Here is a 22,221-nt window from a genome sequence, read left to right as displayed (position 1 = left end):
TAAATATGATCATATTAGTTTCATCATTGCATTGGCTCCCTATTAAACATTGAATAATTTTTTAAATCTTATTGACTACCTACAAATCCCCGAATGGCTTAGCTCCCCAGTATTTAAGGGTGCTCCACGTGTATTACAGACGCTCATGTCCACTACACTCAATTAATTCTTGAATATTGATTATTCCTAGAATATCAAGATTGACAGTAGGTAGTAGATCCTTTTCATATCTGGCACCTAAACTCTGGAACAGCTTTCCTAGCACCGTAGGAAAGGCAGACACACTCTGTCTGTTTCAAACTAGAATAAAGATTCATATACTTGCATTAGCATACACATAAAATACAAACGCATAACTTTTAAAATAAAAATTCTCTAAAGTATTGTTAGGCTGCATTACCTAGGGCAATTAACTGGAGCTGGGAACACTTCCCCCCCAAAAAACACTAAAAGTAGCAAAGGGAGGTTTATGGTGTGTTAGCAACATGGACAGTTTAGTTCTGCACAAGATGTTTAGCCAGAGAAGAAGTGGTCATGTCCAGCTTAGAATGTTTTTCTTGAGCTTTTTTTTTTTCTTTCTTTCACTATGTCAATTGGTGAAGTTTATTCCTCATTACTATTGCCACTGGCTTGCTTGGTTTCAAAGCTTCACACAAACCCGAGTAGCAGTAGACAGGGTTTTAAATGTGTTATGTTTAATGTGTTAATATGTCATGCTTTATTGTTATGTATTTATAACTTAAAGGGGTGGTCCAGAGTGTATTTTTAAGGCTAGGTTGTGTTTATAGGATACAAAGCAATTTGTGCTTGTGCTTCATTTGTAAAATTAAAAATATTTATTTTTATACTTTAATTATATACAGCTACTCAGCTAAAATGTAAACGACTGTCATATTTCCTAGTTCTTTCGAAAGGCTTGCCCTCAAGAGGCTCTGATTGGTCAGCTAACATAATGGGTCAGCTCCATGTCACGTCCAGTCACTCAAACAAGCACTCATTGTGCCTCTGCTGTGTAAATATTGTCAGTCGGTGTAGCCATGTCTGTGTGAGTTTGATTTTGACAGAAAATAAAGAGGACACAGCTGAACCTTATGTCAAATCTCTAAAATAAAATCTGACAAGTGTGTTTCACATATATTCAGAATAAGCTAGTGTAAGTAATATAAAACGTTCACATATCTTTTGCGAGCTTGTTATTTGAGATGTAGAATGCAGGGAAAGTGGCTGCATAGAGAGACACTGCAGCACTGGTGAAAATAAAATAAATAGATTAATAAATAAAATATGTAGCTAAATTGAACAACTGTTTTACAGAACTGGGTATGATGAGACGACATTATCCGCTTGTTAAGTGTGACGTCACGCGAAGCGGCTTCCGGGTCCAAGCACTCTATCAAAGTGTATGGGGAGACTCATCAAATGGTAATAATAAACATTTACAAAGCGCTGTAATACTTTTGAAAATCACAATCACAATGTATATATCCTTGCCAAAAAACCAATGGCCAGAAAGTGATTACATTTTTTAAATTGTTAAAATTTTGGTATTTGTGATGCAGCAAGTCCAGATACTTTTGTGTACACTATGATTTTATATGAAATTCACTTTAAAGTGTGATATGACTAAAAAGTGGCCTCAAACGCATATTGTCTCAATTCAAAGGAGTAGCGGCTTGGACCCAGAGACTGTATTTCATACGTCACCAGTTAACAAGCGGATTCTACTCACTTTGTTTATTGAATTGACTTTCAGCAGGCCACTAATACAAATTAATGAATTTTACTGTATAAAGAATATAAAGAGGAAAAATAAATGGCAGTGACCTCAAAAGAGGATTGGCCACAGATATGCATGTGATACTAATGTCAGGATAAAATGCTAAGTGTAAAATTGTTTAAATTAAAAATATAAAGGATAAAAATAACTCAAAAAGCCAAACTCACTCAGTTTTCACTATGATTATGGATTATTTGTTTTGCTACCATATTATTTGAAGCGATTTGTTTCAGTTTGTAGTAGAAAGTGGAACCCATCATATAAAACACAGTATTCATAGATTATAATTTTTTCAGGTGTGTTGAATTGAAAAATAAAGCTGGACCCTGAACCCTGATTAATTAGTTAATGTTCATTGTTCCTGGAAAAGACTTCAGTTCGGCCCTATGCCATTTGTCCGATTTTTGCCAAAATTTAATCATATGATCTACAGACCAGGCTGACCAAAATTTATGGAATTCAAGTTGATTAGATTAACCGTTTTCAATTGACTTGCAAAAACAAAATTAACGTAAAGCTTTCAAAAATTGACTTAAGGTGTTATTTCTGTAACATATGATGTATTCACACCAAACTTGGTGTGTGTTATCACAACTATGGTCTAAAGTTAGCTGCAGCATTTCGGTGCAATGCCCTCTAGTGGTCTGGAGATACAAAAAAGATACATACGCTTTTTTTGATTATAACCAGTTCTTTACATTAACACCCGTCAACCCGCCAAATGCGAGTAGATTTTGGTTGTGGCGGGTTAGACAGCCTCTCCCACTAGCCACTTTGGCTGGCTGAAACTCATTTTTAAATTGCCAGTGCTGGCACGTCGTCACTACAGATTAGACTGTTTAAGTTTATGACCGTTTCTGTATATGCGAACAAATGTGATCTTAGAATCGAGAAGCAGCACGACTGACAAAAACAGCTTTTCATGCGAGCAAAAGTAAGGAGGTGAATAATGAATGAGAGGATCACGCGCACGGTGAGACAGGTTTTCCTCACTCACTGACGAGGGCTTTAGTATCGTGCGCACAGATGATTTGATGCGTGCGAGTGTTTAAAATCTCCTGTGCCAATTTCTCACTCAAAGCAACCGTGCCTGGAAACGAAACTAGTGCAATGCTCGTACACCCACTGTCCTTCAAGGGCTCGAGATTCTTTATAAGCAGCAGCAGTTGTCGCTTTCTTGTTTTTGTTGCTTTCTTTTGCTTGCTTTTATTTTTGTTAAAATAATTTGATAATCGTCCTTTACAATAATATTGCTTTAATATGTTGTTGTATGGATAGTTAACTGGTGATCTGGGATCTTGAGTCAGAACAGACCACCGTACAAAGTTTTAGATTCGTGATAATATATAGATTTTTTAAATGTCAGCTGTTTTGTTGAATAAAAAGTGTATGTATACAGCAGTAATTTGCGTGTTTTGACACATTATTTAAAATTTGTGACAAGGAAATAATTAGTTTGGTGTGGCCAGAGAAAAAAAAAAAGAAAATCCTTATTGTGTCGAGCCCTGAAATCTAAACTAAGTAATTTTAGCATGCCACAACCCATGCCAAAGTCAAAATATATTTTCCTAACAACAAAATTGTGGCTAGTGAAAATGGCAAGTGGCTAGTAACGGTGGAAAACTACTAGCCACAGTGGCTGGTGATCAAAGAATTATTAGTTAATGATTAATGATTAATAATGATTAAGCCCTGCTTATAACTAATGGCTTTTGAATAGTTTTGTCTATTGTCATGAGACTGGTCTTCCTGATTCCTTGTATCATTGATATGTGAACATTGATATAATTTATTCTCTAATTTAAACAGCTTCCTTTCCACCATCTTGTATTTGTTTGAAAATCTGTTGTTTTAAACCCTCCATAGATCATTAGCCCAATTTCCACCTATTTTGGCTTAAAACATGCTGCCAAAAAGTTATTGAATTTTCCAGCTGTTCTGTAGCTTGTTGCCTTGCTTGTTTAGGATGTGGCCACTGGGCTGCTTGGCCCTAATAATTTCTGCTTGCAGCTATATTTATTATTCATTCATTCATTCATTCATTCATTCATTCATTCTTTTCGGCTCAGTCCCTTTATCAATCAGGGGTCGCCACAGTGGAATGAACCGCCTATATTTATGATTATTATTATTATTATTATTATTATTATTAATTTTTTATTGTTATATTGTTAAAACCACATCTCTACACTCATTGGCTGGCATGGTTTGGGACTTGTGGAGCTGTGCATCGATGTATTTGCTCTTCAGTGTTTGAACTTTCAGCAAAAAAAATTAAACCACACTGAAATAAACTGAACTGAACTGAACTGAACTGAATGTCAACTATCATAATATAATCTTCTATGTTAAGCTGCTTTGACACAATCTACATTGTAAAAGTGCTATAGAAATACAGATGAATTGAATTGCTTTAATTTTGAGTGCAATAACATAATAGTGAAAAAAGATAAGATATATATTTATCTTTTTACCTTTATTTCAATCTTATTACCTTGTTTCCCTTGATATTTTTATATTTTAAGAGCTGCTTAATATGTGATGACAAACAGAAATAAAATACTTGAAAATAGATACATTTGGAAATTTATTAAAAACGTTATAACTTTGTTATTTGAAAAAATCATATTGTTTTATTATATTTCTTTAATTTATAATAAAATACTTCAACTGAATTGTCAAAACATCATATAATACTTCAAATGGTTACAGTTTGAAAATGCAATAATCATATTACAGCTTGAATATCTCAAATGATTTAAGATTCTTTTATGTACACCTGAGTTCCAGCACAAGCATTATAGCAACACTAAACACAAGCCCAAAAAAATGACATAAATACAAATATTCACATATCAAACTTAGCCTCTCATTTTACCATTTAATTTAACACATGGGTGTGTTTTAGGATAAATAAAACTGATTTTATGTTTGTAAGTTGGTAAAGAGCTTCCATTCAACAGTTAATGAGACATTTCCTCCAAATACTTCAAAGCAAACACTTGTATCAAGAGTGAAGCCCATAAGCTGATTCATTAGCAGGAAAAAAAGTTGTATTTAAGATTGCAATGTCATTACAAACTTTTAAAATGTATTATTTTTTAAATTAAATAATGTCATTCAGTACATGAAGATGAAGACAACTCATCTAATTGTTCTCATGGTCCAATATTATTAATATCTGTGCATTCTGTCATCATCTTGCCGGAAGTATGGGTTTTGGACACCGCCATTATCCATTCCTCTTGCAGCAGAGTAACCCGAATACGCTGGGGGAACTTGAGTCCTGTAACTCGGTGCCTCTTCATATTCATGGTAGCGCTACAAAAACACAAATTATGTTTAGAAATACTTCCAGATGAAAAATTAAGTCATTTTTTATCGCTTGGATCAAACCCAACATAGACGTCTAAACACATCTTGATTAAAAACAAGGCTTTATCTGGGCTGTCTGTGAAAAATTCTAGACGTCTAACAAGAGTTTAATAACTAAATTTTGATATTTAATAACTACATTTTGATTCTAATAACTAAATTTGTCAGACAAACTTGTTTAGCCTATGTTTAGACATCTATTAAACACGCAAAAATGCTTGCTGGTTAGGCTGGAAGAGAGTCAGCATTTCATTTCTTTTTGCACATGATTAGTGTTTTAGTGTAGTGTTACCCCTTTGCTTTCTGGGCGATCTCTGGTCACCAGGCTCTGATTACTGTCACTATTGGTCATCTCCAGATTGTTAGACTTCCAGTTGGACTCAGGGTTAGCCCGAGGGATCCTGGGAACTCCTGTAGGTTTATGCAAATCCTTATTGCCATAACTTAAGCTAAAGTCTACCTCTGGTGAGGAACTTCCCTTTTGATTCCTAGAGTTGAAAATGGATGCACAGACAAGAAAGAGAGTTATAGCTATGGAATGTTTGTAATAATAAACCTACAAAATGTGTGCTTGACTCTCACCTGCAGCTTACAACTATCAGGGACACCATGAAGATGATCAGCAATGAACCCAACACAGCAGATACCACGACCACAATCAAAAGATTTGCTGTAATAAAAATTTGCATTACACACTGATGCAGGAATGTTCCTCAAACTACTAGAATAATAGAGAAGAAGTGCTTTATTCAGGTGATAGTGGATAGCTGACTTACAATCATCGCAGTTAAATCCAGCAAAGCCAAACGGACATCTAAAATAAACAAAAAATAGGTATTCGTGACGTAGTCAAAAACAAAACACGTATTACATTTCATTTTTTTGCAATGTAAATACAGGCAGCTTTTTTATTCAAAAAGTCAGTTCACCCCAAAATTGAAATTCTGAATGAAAAATTTAGGTCATTCCAAACCCCTGAAAAATATTTTTTTCTTAGCCCCAAAATAAATGCGTTTTTAATCAAGTCTAAGAGTTTTTTTAATACAAATCTCTTAATTGGGTGTTCATAAAATATATACAGTGCTCAGCATATACAAGTACACCCCTCACAAATCTATCTTCTAAATTCAAATTTTTATAGCAAGCTTTACAATATTTGTTATGATTATCTAGCGGTTACAGATCGCTAACGGACTACAAATCCATCATTATGGACTACAAGATCCAGCCATGCACCACCACACAACTGGTTCCTGATTCTGACTGATTGCATACACACAACTCGAGGATTGTCAAAGACTGATTACATGCATTATTTATACAACACGCCTTCGCTCACGCTCACACACACACACACACACACACACACACACACACACACACACACACACACACACCCACACACACCAGGGCTGAGTCTTGTTTGTTTATCTGTTATCATTACGATGCATTTTTCCTTGCCTTGTCCCGCCTTGTACCAATCCTAGTTTATTTGTTTATATTGCCTGCTGCCTGCCTGCATTGACCATTCGTCTGTTATTTGACTACAACACTGGATTCCCTGTGTATAACCATTGCCTGTCTTACCATTCTCTGTTGAATAAACCTGCATTTGGATGCACAATTCCCTTGTCAGCATCCCCCTTATGGCAATATTATAATTTGTGAATATACAGTACACTGAAGCCAAATCTGGAGCTTATCTAACAAAATAACATACAATAACTCTCCAAAAACTAGCACACCCAAATTTATATGTTAAAGAGAAATATTGTATACCATACACTATAAAAAAATTATAAAAAAGTTAATAAACAGTTTCCATATTTTGTGATTCAGTGTTTTTCGGGGTTTTTTTTTTAAGTTGTGAATCACATTAATGAACCTTGATTTCTGCTCTGTCAACTTTTTATGTTGAAAATTCAAATCTACAGTTTAACAAAGTGACTTTTTTTGACATTTTACTTTGAAATAATATATAGTGAAATAAGTCTGTAAAATAGCAGAAAATGTACTGGCAGTTTAATAGAAGTACATTTTTGTACTATAATATACAACACCAACCCAGGCAATATATTACTTTAAACTATTAAAAATGACAGTAAAAGCTACTTTTTCAAACTTTTTAAGGTTAAAAATTGTTGAAAGAAAGATCAAGGTCCCATAATGCAATTCAAAAGCATACATAAACAGGAAAAATAAAAAAACATGAACCATAAAATAGAGAAAACTGAGTGTTACTGAGAAATGCTGAGAAAATTGTTTAAAGTTTGTTTAAATGAATAATCAAAAGTTGTTTTTTGATATATTCATGGCAGGAAATGTAGAAAATATATTCATTGAACATCATCTTTACTTATTATTCTAATGATTTTTGGCTAATGACTGAATTTTCTAATGAATATTTGCAACATAAGACTGATTTCGTGGTCCAGGGTCACATTTAAATTTGGTCACAGAAACGGTAGAGCTGGTAAGGTTTGTCCTTGTGCATTTAACAGGTGTAGTTTGATCAATGTTAATATTTTAATTACAAAAGTCTTGGGAATTAACTTTTGATCTCTTTACAAACATTCTGAAGAGTTTAGGTGAAGAGAGTTTTCATAAAAATATATTAAATAATTCTCTCTTATATCTCAAATAATATACACTTTTGTGTTCCAAAGATAAATCTTTTTTATTTATTTATTTATTTTTTGATGTGGAATGATGAAACTAAGAAATTTCATATTGGAGTACAGTCATCCAGGTTAATCTGTTTTGTGCCTCTGATCCTGAAATTTACATCTTCCTTATAGAGTTTTTAGAAAAAGCTCTTGTGGCTCAGGACATCCCTATTTTAGGGTCAACTGAACCTTTAAGCAGCTGTTTCTGTCAGATCTGTATGACTCCAATCATGTAAGCTCTTGCATTCAGATGCTGACTTGTACTGTATTACACTTGAATGAAACCTGTTAATATAATGAAATCTTCATGTAGAAACATTAAAAAACCTTAAATAAAATTACGCACATACTTTTCACATTTGCCATCCACTGCTTTCTCCCCACTTGGGCAAGCTGTTGAACAGATCGAAGAACAATAGTACATACTTTGGTAGCTTGTCTTTTGTTTTAAAGTTGTCCATATGCAAAAATGAAAAAACAAAGATACTTACCAATGCAGGAATCTGTTGAGAAATCAGACTTTATGTAGCCATCTAGGCAAGTGCATGTTACAGCACCACCCCCTGGCTGCTCATTACACTTTGTGGTTCTACTGTCACAAGCACCAGCACCACACAAAGTGACGCCTGAGAATTGAGTTAAAATGTATCAATGCATGCTTCTAATGATGTAAATAGTTAGATTATTATATATTCTTATCAGTAAACAATTTTAAAGAAGCCATAGGCACACACTTTCAAAACTGTCAGGAAATGAAACTTCAATGCTTTCTTCAATTTTTTCTGATGTGGCGGTGGATGATGGCTCAAAGATGTTCTGTACTTCTGCAACTATACTGCCATTACTGGGAAGGTTGGAACAAGAAAATCATGAAAATAATATGTATAAAAATTATAATAAATGAATACATTTTAAAAAAAGCACACATGCTTCTCAACTTATTTTACTTTAAATAACTCCAAATGGAAAAGTAAAGTCTGAATTACCATTGTTTCACTTTGAATTGTAAGGCTTGTGCTAAAAGTGGCAACTATTTTTTTTTGTGCAAAATCCTATTTATGCAATAAATATTCAAAGAATAAACATTGCTCCAAACGCAGGTATTGTATTTTCACAAGTGTTCACAAATAAAATGAAAGCAAAATCAATGATAAAAATGTTACTTGCCTCAGTTTTAAAACAATGGACCTAATATAACCATCTACTTCCTTCAAAGACTCCCTGAGCTGTTTAAAAAAAAAACAGAAAGCAATTCAAACCATTTGAAACCTTTTTCTTTACATCTCTCATTCAAAGACGAAAGAAGCAAGGATCTTTACACTGACCGGCAGTAATAGTAATAATATATTGTCTTTTGGGACTGAAATGCTAAACAAATCATAAATGAAATTCAATTCCTTACATCATCTTCAATTTCCTGAGCTTTGTCTTTAAACTCTTTAGATGTTGTGTCAGCCATTTCTTTTTTAAAATCCTCGTTTAATTTGAAATTACCAGGGAAGACCTTTCCTGAAATTGTAAAAGAACACAACATAAGTAAATGTGTTCTATGATAAAGAAATGTATAATAAAAAATAGCAATACACCAAGGTGTAACTTTCAAGCTGCATACTATTGTAATTAGCTCACAGGAAATGTCAGTTTGATTCAGCAGATTACTTAAAAAATGCAGCTTCAATTCTATACCACAAGCTACAGTGTATTGTATTTTACATATTATTGTGTGTTCTGATGACTCAAAATGGAGGCAGTCATACTTCGAATACAGCCGTCATTTTCATCATAAAATAGCCCAGGCCGACAGATGCAAGCAAACGATCCTTCAAAGCGATTTTCACAGGTACTGCCTCCAATACAAGGACTAGATGCACATGGACCTTAAAAATAAACAAACAAGATTAGACATTTAACTTTTGGGAACTAGAAAAAAATCTTGTCTAGCAGCAGTTTTAACTATTTTCTGTAAATATGTGGTCAGGTTTCCCCCACAAGTCCAAAGACATGGTGAATTGGGTCAGCTAGATTGTCTATAGTTTAGTATGTGTGTGAATGAATGCATATGGATGTTTCCCAGTGATGGGTTGCAGCTGGAACGGTATCCGCTGTGTAAAACATATGCTGGATAAGTTGGCCGTTCATTCCGCTGTGGCGACCCCAGATTAATAAGGGGACTAAGCCAAATAGACAATGAATGCATGAATGAATGTTCTAAAATGACAATTTGCATGTCCTCACTCAAACTCTACAAATGGTCTACTGACAACAAAACTATTTGGGTAATGTTACGTAATTAATAACAGTAATTACAACGATTTATATCATTTCAAAACTGTTATTTGAAAACCATTGCATTTTGTTATATTAGGATAATAGTGAAGTTTATAATGTTTTTAATCCTAATTTTTAATTCGTCAAAATACTGTGATAGAATTATATACCAGTTGACTAGCATGTTCAAGGTGTAGAAATATCCAATTTATGAATACTGAATATTGATTTTTTCCCCACAAATATGGTTTATTTATTTTAGTAAACTAGTCTTTCTTTACACATAATTTTCTCTAGCTAAAATAACTAAATCTAAATAAAATATGATCAACAAATATAATTCTAAACCTTGATCTTTAAAAAATGTGTAATTGTTGCAACTTAAAAAGGTATGACAATACTGAATCAAGTAGTTTAGATATAAAAACAGACAGGTACTAATTTACAGTCAGTCTGTGGGTTTAAGTTTTTAATAAAGCACAATTTCAATTGTAAAAAGTCTTACTCTTGCATGAATAATGGCACTTTTTCATTCAAAAGTCCTTACTTTGGAACAAACAATTGCACTATTTGCACTATAACTAAAATTACAACACATATTACATTATCAATCAGAGAAACATTATCACACACTACATAATTATAATTATAAAGTGATCATAACCTTTTTTTATTCTAGAAGTGAGACCAAAAAGATGCTACCAACAACTGCTCAAAAAAAAAAAAAAAAAGCTCAAATTTTGTTATAATAAGTAGATGTGGAAACTCTAAAAAAAAAAAAAAAAAGAAAAGTATTCTCCACCATATGGCACTTCTTTAATTATGTTTTTTTTATTTATGGACACTATATAAGAGAATTGTGGCATGCTATGTCCTTAAAGGTTCAGGACACCCTGGAGTACTGTTTTTAAGATTTTAACAGATTTGTGTGTGTTGAGCATCATTTAAGACAACATCAGCATCTGTTGGCTTTAATTGCGAGGAAAACTAGATAATTTTGAGTTTTTGTCAGCTAATTTCATCTCCCGGGTTTAAAATAATTCTTGGGCCGGGATCAAAATCGGTGACGTATTGTGAATCTGCTAGTGGAGTAATGACACGTCAGTTTTTCATCATTATTAAGGCTGAGTGTTCCTATCCTATGAGAAGACCCTGCTTCTTAGTTATTTATGAGAGCATGTGCTTTCCGAAGGCAAGGCAGATCTTCCAAGCTGTGAGACCCAATGACTGGGTGAGACCACACACGGCACGGGTCGTATGTGCTTGTTTCCATGATCCAAAGGTTTGTTGAATGTTTTCCCCGCAATGCTCTCAGGGCCGATACAGCAAAGCTGTTGGTTTGCAGCAATAATTTTTGTCGGGGGAGCTGTACAAGAATTTAAGAATGGCGGACTTTGCCTTTTATCAGTTGAGTTCTTTACGATTCAGACACATTGCTTACATCTTTGTTGTTGTGGTCGCACATGTTTAAAATTCTCCAGATTACCGGCAGGGCTAATGGTTGAAATAAACGGTGCAAGAGACCTGCTGCACTGCTATTCACTGTGTCTGCATTCAGACCCGAGGACTGAGGAGGAGAGAAGTCCTCCTCATTTTACGAATGGAATTACGAATAACAAATGTAGAAGGGTATTAAATTACTTACTGTTTATTTATTTGCATTTCAACTTTATAAACTATAAAATCATTGGTCTCCTCAAGGTTTGTGTCTCATTTTATTTATTTATCTTTTTAATTCTGAGGTAGACTTGAACCTTGAGGGAGGTTTCATGACCCTTTAAGGATACCTTTTTACTATTAAAAAATGACAATGTAGTCTTTGAGCCTGCTGGTGGGAATTTGTACTATGGATATACGAGTACCTTGTGTCGTAGTGGCTGGAGTGGTCGTGGTGGTGGGAGGAGCTGTGCTTGTTGTGCCATCTGGTAAACAAAAATAACAATAACTTAGACTTGTCACAGCATTAATATAATGTTACACTCTGATGATTTGAAGTTTTTCTTTTATCCTCTCTTGTAAATCGCTTTGTGTTAATGCATCTGCCAATTGAGTAAATGTAAACGTAAATGTTGATGAGATTTTGTACTATGTATATAGGAGTACCTTGTGTCGTAGAGCCTGTGTCTGTTGTGCCTGCTGGTAAAAAAGAAAAAAAAAGACTTGGTCCTGGTCATATAATTAGAATAAGTTCAAAAAGTAGATTTATTTCACTAATTCCATTCAAGATGTGAAACTTGTATTGTGCATACATTCAGTCCACATAGGCTGATATATTTCAAGTGTTTTTTTTTTTTACTTCAATGATGACAACTAATAAAAACCCCAAATTCAGTATCTCTGTAGTATCTTCAGTGTTTGAATATTGTGAAAAGGTTCAGTATTAAAGACACCTGGGGCCTCATGTTCGAAGACTTGCGTGGAAATCTTACTAAAACATTGCGTACGCACAAAGCTGTAAATGTTGAATGCCGAATCTCACGAATATTCTTTTGTACATCCGAATGAACGTGAAACTGAGCGCAACATGCACGAGCACAAAACCCCTCCCTGCCTCCTCCCCCGTATGAATATGCCAATGACTATGCTAATGGCAAAACCCAACGAAAAAGCAACGGCAAAATCAAGCAAAAAGAGAAACTTTGAACAGAATGTGAATTGGAGGTGCTGCTTTCGGAGGTAAACCGGAGAAAAGCGGTGTTATTTGCAAGTTTGTTCTCCGGAATTAACAACAAAAGAAACAAAATAGAGTGGGAGAGTTTAGCTGATGCGGTTAACACAGTTGGGTCTGAACATCGCACTGAGTGCATCAAAAAAAGAAATAGTGTGGTTTATATCTGTAAAATGTTGCAGTACTTTTAACAGTCTCAGTGGCGCACCTCGTAAGACGCATGTGATCATGTATTAATTAACACGTTTGAGCATGAACTCGGCTCGAATCCAGTGTATGAGCTCATTCTTTTTTCCCCCGCTACATATCAGATTTTGCCCACTATTTATCACGAGAAAGACAAGTAGGAATCATCAATAAGTTTGTGCATCATATTTTTTTGCACATTTATTGAATGGAAATGTTTCTGATTCACGCATGCAAATTCATCTTCAGATAGTTTCTTAATAGCAATGTGTGTGCGGTAGATTGCTCAGATTACATTGGAAAAACAGGCGACCGCTGCAAATTGTGCTTTAATGTTTAGCTGCTCAACTGTATGGTATGGAAACCTTTTATACCTGCTAGATGAACCCGTCTCATACAGCTGCCATTGCAAGGCTCAGACACTTTGTAGAGAGGAATTTAACACAACTGCCTCTAGGAGTCGCCATTGGGAATAAAACAGACACACACAAAAAATGTGCGTACGCCAGCCAGAAAGCTGCCGTGAAGCTGCGCACATTCCCACGTTCAGTTCATTGTTAGTAAATCCAAACGTGAGCGATTCTGAGCGTGAAACCTGGCGTGAGCAAAGTTTTTGTGCGTACGCAGCGTTGATACATGAGGCCCCTGGTGAGCCATGGATTATGGCTTGCGTACAAGTGTCTGGTAACCGGGTTTTTATCCCACAAAACTTGACCTGGCTCCCTGCTCTGAATCTGAACAATGTTTTGTTTATGTAATTCTGTGGAAGTCACAGTTTATCCATAACAAACACAATGTTCGAGCAAAAAGATATCCATTACTGCACATGGAACCAGGACACCCTAGGTCAAAGGTTGATTGTCAACTTTGTAGTTGTTTCATCTGATCTTCGACTGGATGTCTTGGACTTTCACTCAGGTAAAAAGAGGGACAGAGCTGTCAACAGGGTCCTCTGTAAATGTCTGTCTGAACCACATGTGAGAGGGACTTTGACCATATCCTGATGGAAGCTGGAGACATTGAGACAAAGTGTTGTCTCATCTGGACTGGGCAACTGGAATGTTGGTTATCATTCTTAAGAAGGGGGGCTGAAGGGTGTGTTCCAACTATAGGGGAATCACATTCCTCAGCCTCCCTGAAACAATGACGCAATTAAAAACAACCTTCTGCTTAAGATATAAAAACAGACAGAGATGGTGCCAAACTAATGGAAAGGGGCAAATCGTTCCAAAATTTAAAAGCAGCTACAGAGAAAGCTTGGTCACCCTGACATTTTAGCCAAGACTTTAAGAAAATCCAACCAGATTTAGGAAGAGCTATGTAAATTTTGTCGAGGCTGCAAAATACAGGACCAGCTTTACACCCTCACTGGAATCTTTGAAGGTCTATGTGAGTATGTCCGACCAGTTCATATGTATTTGTAGACTTGGAAAAAGCATTCGACCATGTCCCTTGTGGCATATTATAAGGGGTGCTCTGGCAATATGGGTCCGGAGGTGCTCTGTTAAGGGCTGACCGGTCTCTGTATGAATAGAGCCGGAGTTTGGTTCACAATACCAGCAATAATTCAGAATTCAATTCCATTCAATTGTGGTTTATTTAAATAGTGCTTTTTACAATGTAGATTGTGTCAAATCAGCTTAACATAGTTCTAGTGAAGTCCAGATTTCAGAGTATTGTACCCAGCACATGTTTGACTCCAGCAGGGCAGCCCTTTTTCACCGGTTCTGTTCGTTATTATTATGGACAACATTTCTAGGTGCAGCCTTGGACCGGAGGAGCTCTGATTTGTGGATCACAGGATTATATCTCTGCTATTTGCAGATGATGCTGTCCTGTTTACTTTTTTAAACCTGAACCTTCAGCTTGTGCTTAGACTGTTTCTTGCCAAGTGTGATGTAGCAGGGATGCGAATCAGCACCTCAAAATTTAATGCCATCGGGCTTAACCGCAAAAAGGTGGCCTGCCATTTCCAAGGTTGATTATGTTTTGATCTGTTTAAGTACCCACAACCCAGCCCCAAATAAGCAGCAGCTAATAGTTATAAAAACCTCTGGTAAATGAGTAAATGTAAACATAAATACTGGTGAGATTTTGTAATGTGTTGTATCTTGTGTTGTACCAGCTGCAGAGGTGGTGTTGGCAGAAGCCGTGCTTGATGAGCCTGCTGGAAATAAAAAAAATAAAATTACATCAAATTTGACTTGTCAATGCATTTAAATACTACAACTCTGATTATTTGAATTGCTTCTTTGACCCCCTTCATTTAAAACCGCTTTGGGTAAAAGCGTCGGCTAAATAACTTTTTGTAATATGTATATGGGAGTACCTTGTGTTGTAGTGGATTCAGTGACAATGGGGGAAGGAGTCGTCGAGCTTATTGGGCCTGCAAGTATAAAAAAAAGACTTGTCATACCATTTATGTCATACCATTTATGATGATCTGAAGTTCTTCTTTTACCCTCACTTGTAAATTGCTTTGTATAAAGTGTCTGCTAATTGAATAAATGTAAACATAAATGCTGGTGGGGTTTTGTACAATGGATATGGCAGTACCTTGTGTTGTAGGGGCTTCCGTGACAATGGGGGAAGGAGTCGTCGAGCTTATTGGGCCTGCAAGTAAAAAAAAAAAAAAAAAAGACTTGTCATACCATTTATGCACTGCAACTCTCTGATGATCTGAAGTTCTTCTTTTATCCTCTCTTGTAAATTGCTTTGTATAAAGTGTCTGCTAATTGAATAAATGTAAACATAAATGCTGGTGGGATTTTGTACAATGTATATGGCAGTACCTTGTGTTGTAGGAGCTGCATTAGTGGTGGTGACAGGACCTGTGCTTGTGCCTGCACGTAAAAAAAAACAAAAAAAAACTTAGACTTGTTAAAGGATTTATATAGTGCAACTTTGTTGATTTGAACTGCTTATTTTACCCTTCTTGTAAATCTTTTTATGTAAAGGAGTCTGCTAAATGAGTAAATGTAAATGGTTGGTGGATTTTGTACAATGGATATGGCAGTACCTTGTGTTGTAGTGGTTTCAGTGACAAGGGGGGAAGGAGTCGTCGAGCTTATTGGGCCTGCAAGTATTAAAAAAGACTTGTCATAGCATTTATGCACTGAAACTCTCTGATGATCTGAAGTTCTTCTTTTACCCTCACTCGTAATTTGCTTTGTATAAAGTGTCTGCTAAAAGAGCAAATCTAAACATAAATGCTGGTGGGATTTTGTACAATGGATATGGCAGTACCTTGAGTTGTAGGAGCTGCATCAGTGGTGGTGGCAGGACCTGTGGTTGTGCCTGCACGTAAAAAAAAAAAAAAAAACTTAGACTTGTTAAAGGATTTATATAGTGCAACTTTGTTGATTTGAACTGCTTATTTTACCCTTCTTGTAAATCTTTTTATGTAAAGGAGTCTGCTAAATGAGTAAATGTAAATGGTTGGTGGATTTTGTACTATGGGTATGGGAGAACCTTGTGTCATAGTGGCTGCAGTGGTGGTGGTGGCAAAGTTGTCCTTGTTGTGGGACATTTTAAAATGCTTAATGTAAAAAAAGCTTAGCGTGGCTTAATGTACCTAAACATCAACCCGAGAAACCCAAATGTCTGTCAAACTTTTCTCGTAATTAACCCTAACTACTGTAAAAGGAACAAGACCCAATTTCATAGATAAAATAAAAAAACATTTCGTTAAGCCTTTTCTTCCCCATTGAGATCTATTATAAGGAAAAAGCTTAACATGGCTTAATGTACCTTAACATAGCAAGGAAAATCAAATTTCTATCAAATTTCACTTGTGATTAGTTAGCATTAACTACTAGCAAAAGAATGAGCCCCGTTATCACAGCTAAAATGAACAATAATGTGTTAAGCGTTTTCCCCTATGTTGTCGTGGGGATGTCAATGACATGCACTAGCGCATTCTTTTGACAGGAAGGGTTAAAATTTATAAATAAAATTAGATTTTATTAACAGCTCTTTTAACATTTGGTTTCCCTCGGTTGTTGTAAAGTTAGTTTAAGCCTTTCCTTATTATGGACTTCAATAGGGAGAAAACACTCAAACGTGATATTGTTCACTTTATGAAAATAGTGCCCGTTTTTTTGACAATACTGTTAATCACAAGTAAAGTTTGACAGAAATTCGGGTTTCCCTGGTCAGTGTTAAGGTACGTTAAGCCATGTTAAGCTGTTTTTTTTAGTTTGTTTTTTTTATAATGGAATTAAAGTGATGTTGTTTACTTGATACACAAAATAAAAGCTTGTTCTTTTTACAGCAGAAAGTGTTTATGAGTATATTTTTATAAAAATTTGTCTCCAGATGTGGTAAATTGAAACCACATTAAGCTCTTATAATGGAATTCAATGGGGATAAAACACTTAACGTTACATTGTTCAGTAAAATTTCATAGATTTTTGGTATGCCCTTTTTGTTTAGGTACATTAAGCCATGTTAAGCTTTTTCCTTTTATAATGGACTTCAATGGGGAAACGCATAACGTGATAATTTTCACTCACTAAGATTACAGCTCATTCTTTTGACATCGGAAAGTATTTGTCATGAGTAAAATTTGATAGGGATTTGATTTTTCCTACTTGTAGTTAATGTACATTAAGCCATGCTAAGCTTTTTCCTTATAATGGACTTCAAAGAGGGAGAAAACACTTAACGTGATGTTTTTTTTATTTTATTTTATCTATTAAATTAGGTCTCATTCTTTTTACAGTAGTTAGAGTTAATCACAAGTAAAGTTTGACAGAAATTTGGGTTTCTCTGGTTGATGTTTAAGTACGTTAAGCCACGTTAAGCTTTTTTCACATTAAGCATTTAAGAATGTTCCCTTTTTGTGCCAATGGTAAAACTTTGTGGTCTTACATAAGGTATAGGCTTTGTTTTGTTTTGTTCATACAGTTATTTAATGCAACAAAATTGCTTATTGTAAGTTCATGTTAATTCTCAGTGCATTAATTAATGGTAACAAGCATGCATTTGAGTTTTAATCATGCGTTAGTAAATGCTGAACTGTTTTTTTTTTTTTTTAAATACATGCTGTACAAGTATTGTTCATTAATAGTTCATGTCAGTACACCATGTTAGTACATTATTTAACATTACCTTATGAAACCTTATTGTAAAGTAACCATAACCAATAAAATAAAACAATACAAAATGTGCTTATGTTGTATTAGAAAACAAGATTTGTAAACAAGATCAGCTTGATGTTTCTAATTGTCAAAATGTCACTTTAGCAGAAAAAAAACATGATGAGATGAAAAATATGAATAAGGAAAAATGTCATCTTTGTTTTAAAGGTATTTCAGGAACTACAAGTAATTATTCATAGTTTTGTTTGTATGCTTCATGAGAGTTAAATTCATCAAATAATGGCATTTAGGGTAGGGCCTTAATCACATCATATCTATTGGAATGAGTAGATCATTTTCTTGGGAAAGCAATAAAAATTGTAAAAGGACTTTGAAAGCAATAAAACGTCAACAGTTCCCCAAACACCTCATAATGAGGATAGCAAAGTTCACAGTGTCATTTACCATCAACAGAGGAAAGCAAGATCAAGGTAAACTACTGTAAAGAAATAATAAAAAATAATAGTCAGTAAAAGATTATGACAAACCAAAAGAACAATCAGAAAACACTGAGACTATTGAATAAATTTGCCAAAATATATATGGGTTTTTTATCTGTATATAACAATGAAATAACATGTCGATTAATGTAAAGGCCCATATATATCGCTCTATATTGGAGGTATATATCATCTATTTGATCATGATCTCAAAAAGCACAGTATTACATTGTGATACAACATAAAATGTTAAATGTTATACTAGATTTGCATATGTATAAAAATATTTAACATTTAAAATATTGAAACATTTTATATATACACAGTGCAAGGCATTTTTTTTACAGTATTTCCTATGATATTTTTTCTTCTGGAGAATGTTTTAGTTCGACTAGAATTAAAGCTGTTTTTATTTTTAGCATTTAAACCAATTTAAAGTATGTTATTAGCTCCCTTAAGAATTTTTTTTTCAGTTGTCTAGAGATCAAACCATTATTATACAATAATTTGCCTAATTACCCTAACTTGCCTAATGAACCTAGTTATTAAACCTTTAAATGTCACTTTAAGCTGACAAGTTCTGTTATCTTGAAAAATAATGTCATAAAAATCAAAGATGAAGGAAAATTAATTATCACTTATTAAAACTATTATGTTTGGAAAAGTGTTGAATAAATCTTCTTTCTGTTAAACAAAAATTGGGGGAGAAATATATTCAGGTGGGCTTATACTTCAAGAGGGCTATTAATTCTGACTTTTTTTAAACCCAAATTTTCATCTTCTTAATTACTACTACGACAAAATAGCTTTAACAAATGATATATGGTCACATTCAGATCAAACAAATCATCACCCCTTTACTGATAATATAGCTTGAGTAAAGTTAATCAAGTTAAAAATTAGATTCTAAGTCACACTGATCGAAAACTCAAAATAAATGGTTTACCCACTGAACAACCTCTCTGCGAATAAATAACAGATAATCCCAGTTTTTTTTTTTTTTGGAGTTATTAATTAATAAACAATGACATTTCTTCTGCTATTCTATACTGCTATACCTTCAAATCTTAAAAAAAAAACTACTTGGTTAATAATTAACCTTCAAAGCTAAGCAGCATTCTTCAAAATAATAGCAACAATTACTAATCTTCCATGCTAAAAAGCTAAAAAAATAACAAATAATCATTGTCTATCTAATCATAAAAAATAGAACAAGCTATTAGTAATGAAAGTTCTGAAAATTGTGAGTTTCACAAACTATGAACAACATACAACATTTAAAGGGATAGTTCACCCAAATATGTAATATGCTGTCATCATGTACTCATATGGTTTCAAACATGTAAGAGTTTTTTTTTTTTTTTAAAGAAAGGAAGATATTGTTGAAGAATGCTGGTTCCATGCTATAGGGAAAAAGACAATGAACGTCAATTATGATCAACCAGCATTTTAAAAAATATCTTATTTTGTGTTTACAGAAGAAAGAAACTCAAATAGGTTTTGAAGGATAAGTAAAACATAATAAAGTAACAAGTGTAAGGTGAGTAAATGATTTTCGTGTGAACTACCACTTAAAGTCAGTCAATTTGCAATCACCTTTTAGCAAACCAATAAATGTCCAAATGACTGAAAGGTATAGTTGACCAATAAAAAACAACTAAATGATATTCATTTAATTTAATTTCTCTAAGAAGGTTTATATAGACAGGAAAACACTCACTTGAACCTTGTGCAGTCGTTGCAGCCACTAAGCAGAAGATCAGAAAGGTCTTTAGCGCTTTTTTCATTTTCAGATTTTACTCCGAGCAGGAGTGCAGTAATATAAGGAAGTATAAAAAAATCAGCTCGTCTGGTTGCTGGACGTTTGGCACTGCCGTCTGTTCAGTGAATCAAATGTGTTAAGACGCCCAGTTTAAACATTGAGATCAGGGGGAAGCGCTGAAGATTAACTTTTGACGTGTGACGACAAAACCACGGTCCGCCTTTAACATAAGATAAAGCAGGTGAGATACAATTTGACACTATGTTGATAGATAGATAGATAGATAGATAGATAGATAGATAGATAGATAGATAGATAGATAGATAGATAGATAGATAGATAGATAGATAGATAGATAGATAGATAGATAGATAGATAGATAGATAGATAGATAGATAGATAGATAGATAGATAGATAGATAGATAGATAAATAGATAGAAAGATAGTAAAAGATGCAGGGTTCCACACAACTCATTTCATTCATTCCATTGTCAAAACACAAATCGATTAAGTTAACCTAACGCTTTTAACAAATTCATGTAGATTGAACAGAAAAATTTAGGTTGTCACAATATCTATACATATATATATATATATATATATATATATATATATATATATATATATATATATATATATATAAATTTTTTTTTTTTTTTTTTTTTTTTTTTTTTTTTTTTGTCAGGAGGTAAAATTTAGGTATTTAATAAAGAGATATTTAATAAAAGTGATAAAGTTTAAAAACCCGGGTCTCTTTTTACAACCAAAGATGATTCTTTGGATTTACTAAATGCATTTAATTTTAGTGGTTGTAAACAATTTATTTGGGCTAAATTTAAACAAACATTTAGATTGTTTTGAATAAGGTTGGTTAGGAATACTAGACCTTTAATGCTACTAGATTTTAGTTGCACGTTATTTTATGATATAATTTTAGTATTTACTTCAATATTAAACCATTATTTATTATTTTGCCTTCATAAATTCAAAATTAACTGCTTATTAATAATTATTAAGGTAGTAAGGTTTAGATTTGGGATGTAGGTAGATTAGGGATAAAATTAAGCAGAATATTATAAGTGCCAATATCTTAATAATAGAGTGGTAATAAGCCAATAGTTTAATATTTTTGACGAAAATACATTTACAGCAATGGCAAAAGTTCACTTTTTCATTTGTATTCATTCCATTTTTCATTCCATTTAACACTTAAGGGGATGAAAAGGCACCATTAATATGAATTATAAAATTTTAAAAGGCTGTAGCAGAATCCAGTCAAAGTTAGGCTTCCTAGTGATAACATTACAATGACAATTTTGCCAAGATTCTGTACAGATGCAAAGAATACCCCCATTCAAAAAGCACAAAACACACTCCAAAAATCATTACAGCTGAAAATAATTGTGTGTTATAAATTGTAGGTCAGATGGAAACATAATCATAAACTGTTTTATTAACTAACATTATCTTTGCAGTTTGCCCTCTTTTGAGTACGATCTATCACATCAGTCCAGATGAGTCACTAAAAAAAGCATCCGAATTGGACTTCCTGACTGACAGGACTGATTTTAGAAACCAGTTTTAAATGGACATATTATCTAACTTCTAAAAAAGTAGATTGCTACTGTCTGTGTAATTTTAATTAAAATTTCCCCTTTTTCAATTAAAGGTTATTAAAAATATATATTTCTTAAATAATTAAATAGCTACTAGAACTGTAACTGAATATTTATTACAACATTTGTATTATTTCCTGGAACTGAATCTGAGAGGTTTTTATGAAGTAAATCTTGTTGTTGACTAAACCATTGGCTTAAACACTAACCCAGTCTGCCATGTAATGAAAGGTTATAATGCAAAGAAATAAATTGTTTTATAGACTATATTTGACCAAAGTTCAAAACATCATAGCAGCCAGTTTGACTTACTGGAAATTG

At 33.8% G+C, this 22,221-nt stretch overlaps 1 protein-coding gene across 3 annotated transcripts; it reads right to left on the bottom strand.

Annotated features, from left to right (window-relative positions):
• Window positions 1-4,351: 4,351 nt before the first annotated feature.
• Window positions 4,352-20,407, bottom strand: muc13b (mucin 13b, cell surface associated). 3 transcript variants are annotated; one of them, NM_001308550.1, is made up of 19 exons: window positions 20,242-20,407; window positions 16,187-16,237; window positions 15,960-16,016; window positions 15,733-15,783; window positions 15,497-15,553; window positions 15,270-15,326; window positions 15,063-15,107; window positions 12,190-12,222; window positions 11,949-12,008; window positions 9,576-9,695; window positions 9,221-9,327; window positions 8,986-9,044; window positions 8,553-8,662; window positions 8,310-8,444; window positions 8,169-8,211; window positions 5,929-5,966; window positions 5,735-5,822; window positions 5,445-5,640; window positions 4,352-5,098 (listed from the first exon to the last, which is right to left on the bottom strand). In NM_001308550.1, exons 1-19 carry the CDS (start codon window positions 20,306-20,308, stop codon window positions 4,952-4,954), a joined length of 1,521 nt encoding a protein of 506 aa, NP_001295479.1. In that variant the 5' UTR covers window positions 20,309-20,407; the 3' UTR covers window positions 4,352-4,951. The 3 variants fall into 3 exon arrangements, with proteins under 3 accessions (NP_001295479.1, XP_021335848.1, XP_073774026.1); XM_021480173.2 differs by having other exon boundaries at window positions 4,677-5,098; window positions 15,063-15,104; XM_073917925.1 differs by lacking the exon at window positions 15,497-15,553 and having other exon boundaries at window positions 4,677-5,098.
• Between the last annotated feature and the right edge of the window lie 1,814 nt (window positions 20,408-22,221).

Source organism: Danio rerio, chromosome 12, assembly GCF_049306965.1.
Source record: "Danio rerio strain Tuebingen ecotype United States chromosome 12, GRCz12tu, whole genome shotgun sequence".
Lineage (NCBI taxonomy): Eukaryota > Metazoa > Chordata > Actinopteri > Cypriniformes > Danionidae > Danio > Danio rerio.
Note: the sequence above shows the minus strand (reverse complement) of the source record. Positions and strands in the feature narration are given on the sequence as shown.

Bases quoted from the DNA above. Each gene is read 5' to 3' on its own strand.
- muc13b (NM_001308550.1), bottom strand. From the start codon at position 20,308: ATGAAAAAAGCGCTAAAGACCTTTCTGATCTTCTGCTTAGTGGCTGCA. The intron at 15,784-15,959 runs GTACTGCCATAT...TTTTACGTGCAG, and splicing joins TGAAACCACTACAACACAAG to GCACAAGCACAGGTCCTGTC. The intron at 9,696-11,948 runs GTACTCGTATAT...TTTATTTTTAAG, and splicing joins TCCAGCCACTACGACACAAG to GTCCATGTGCATCTAGTCCT.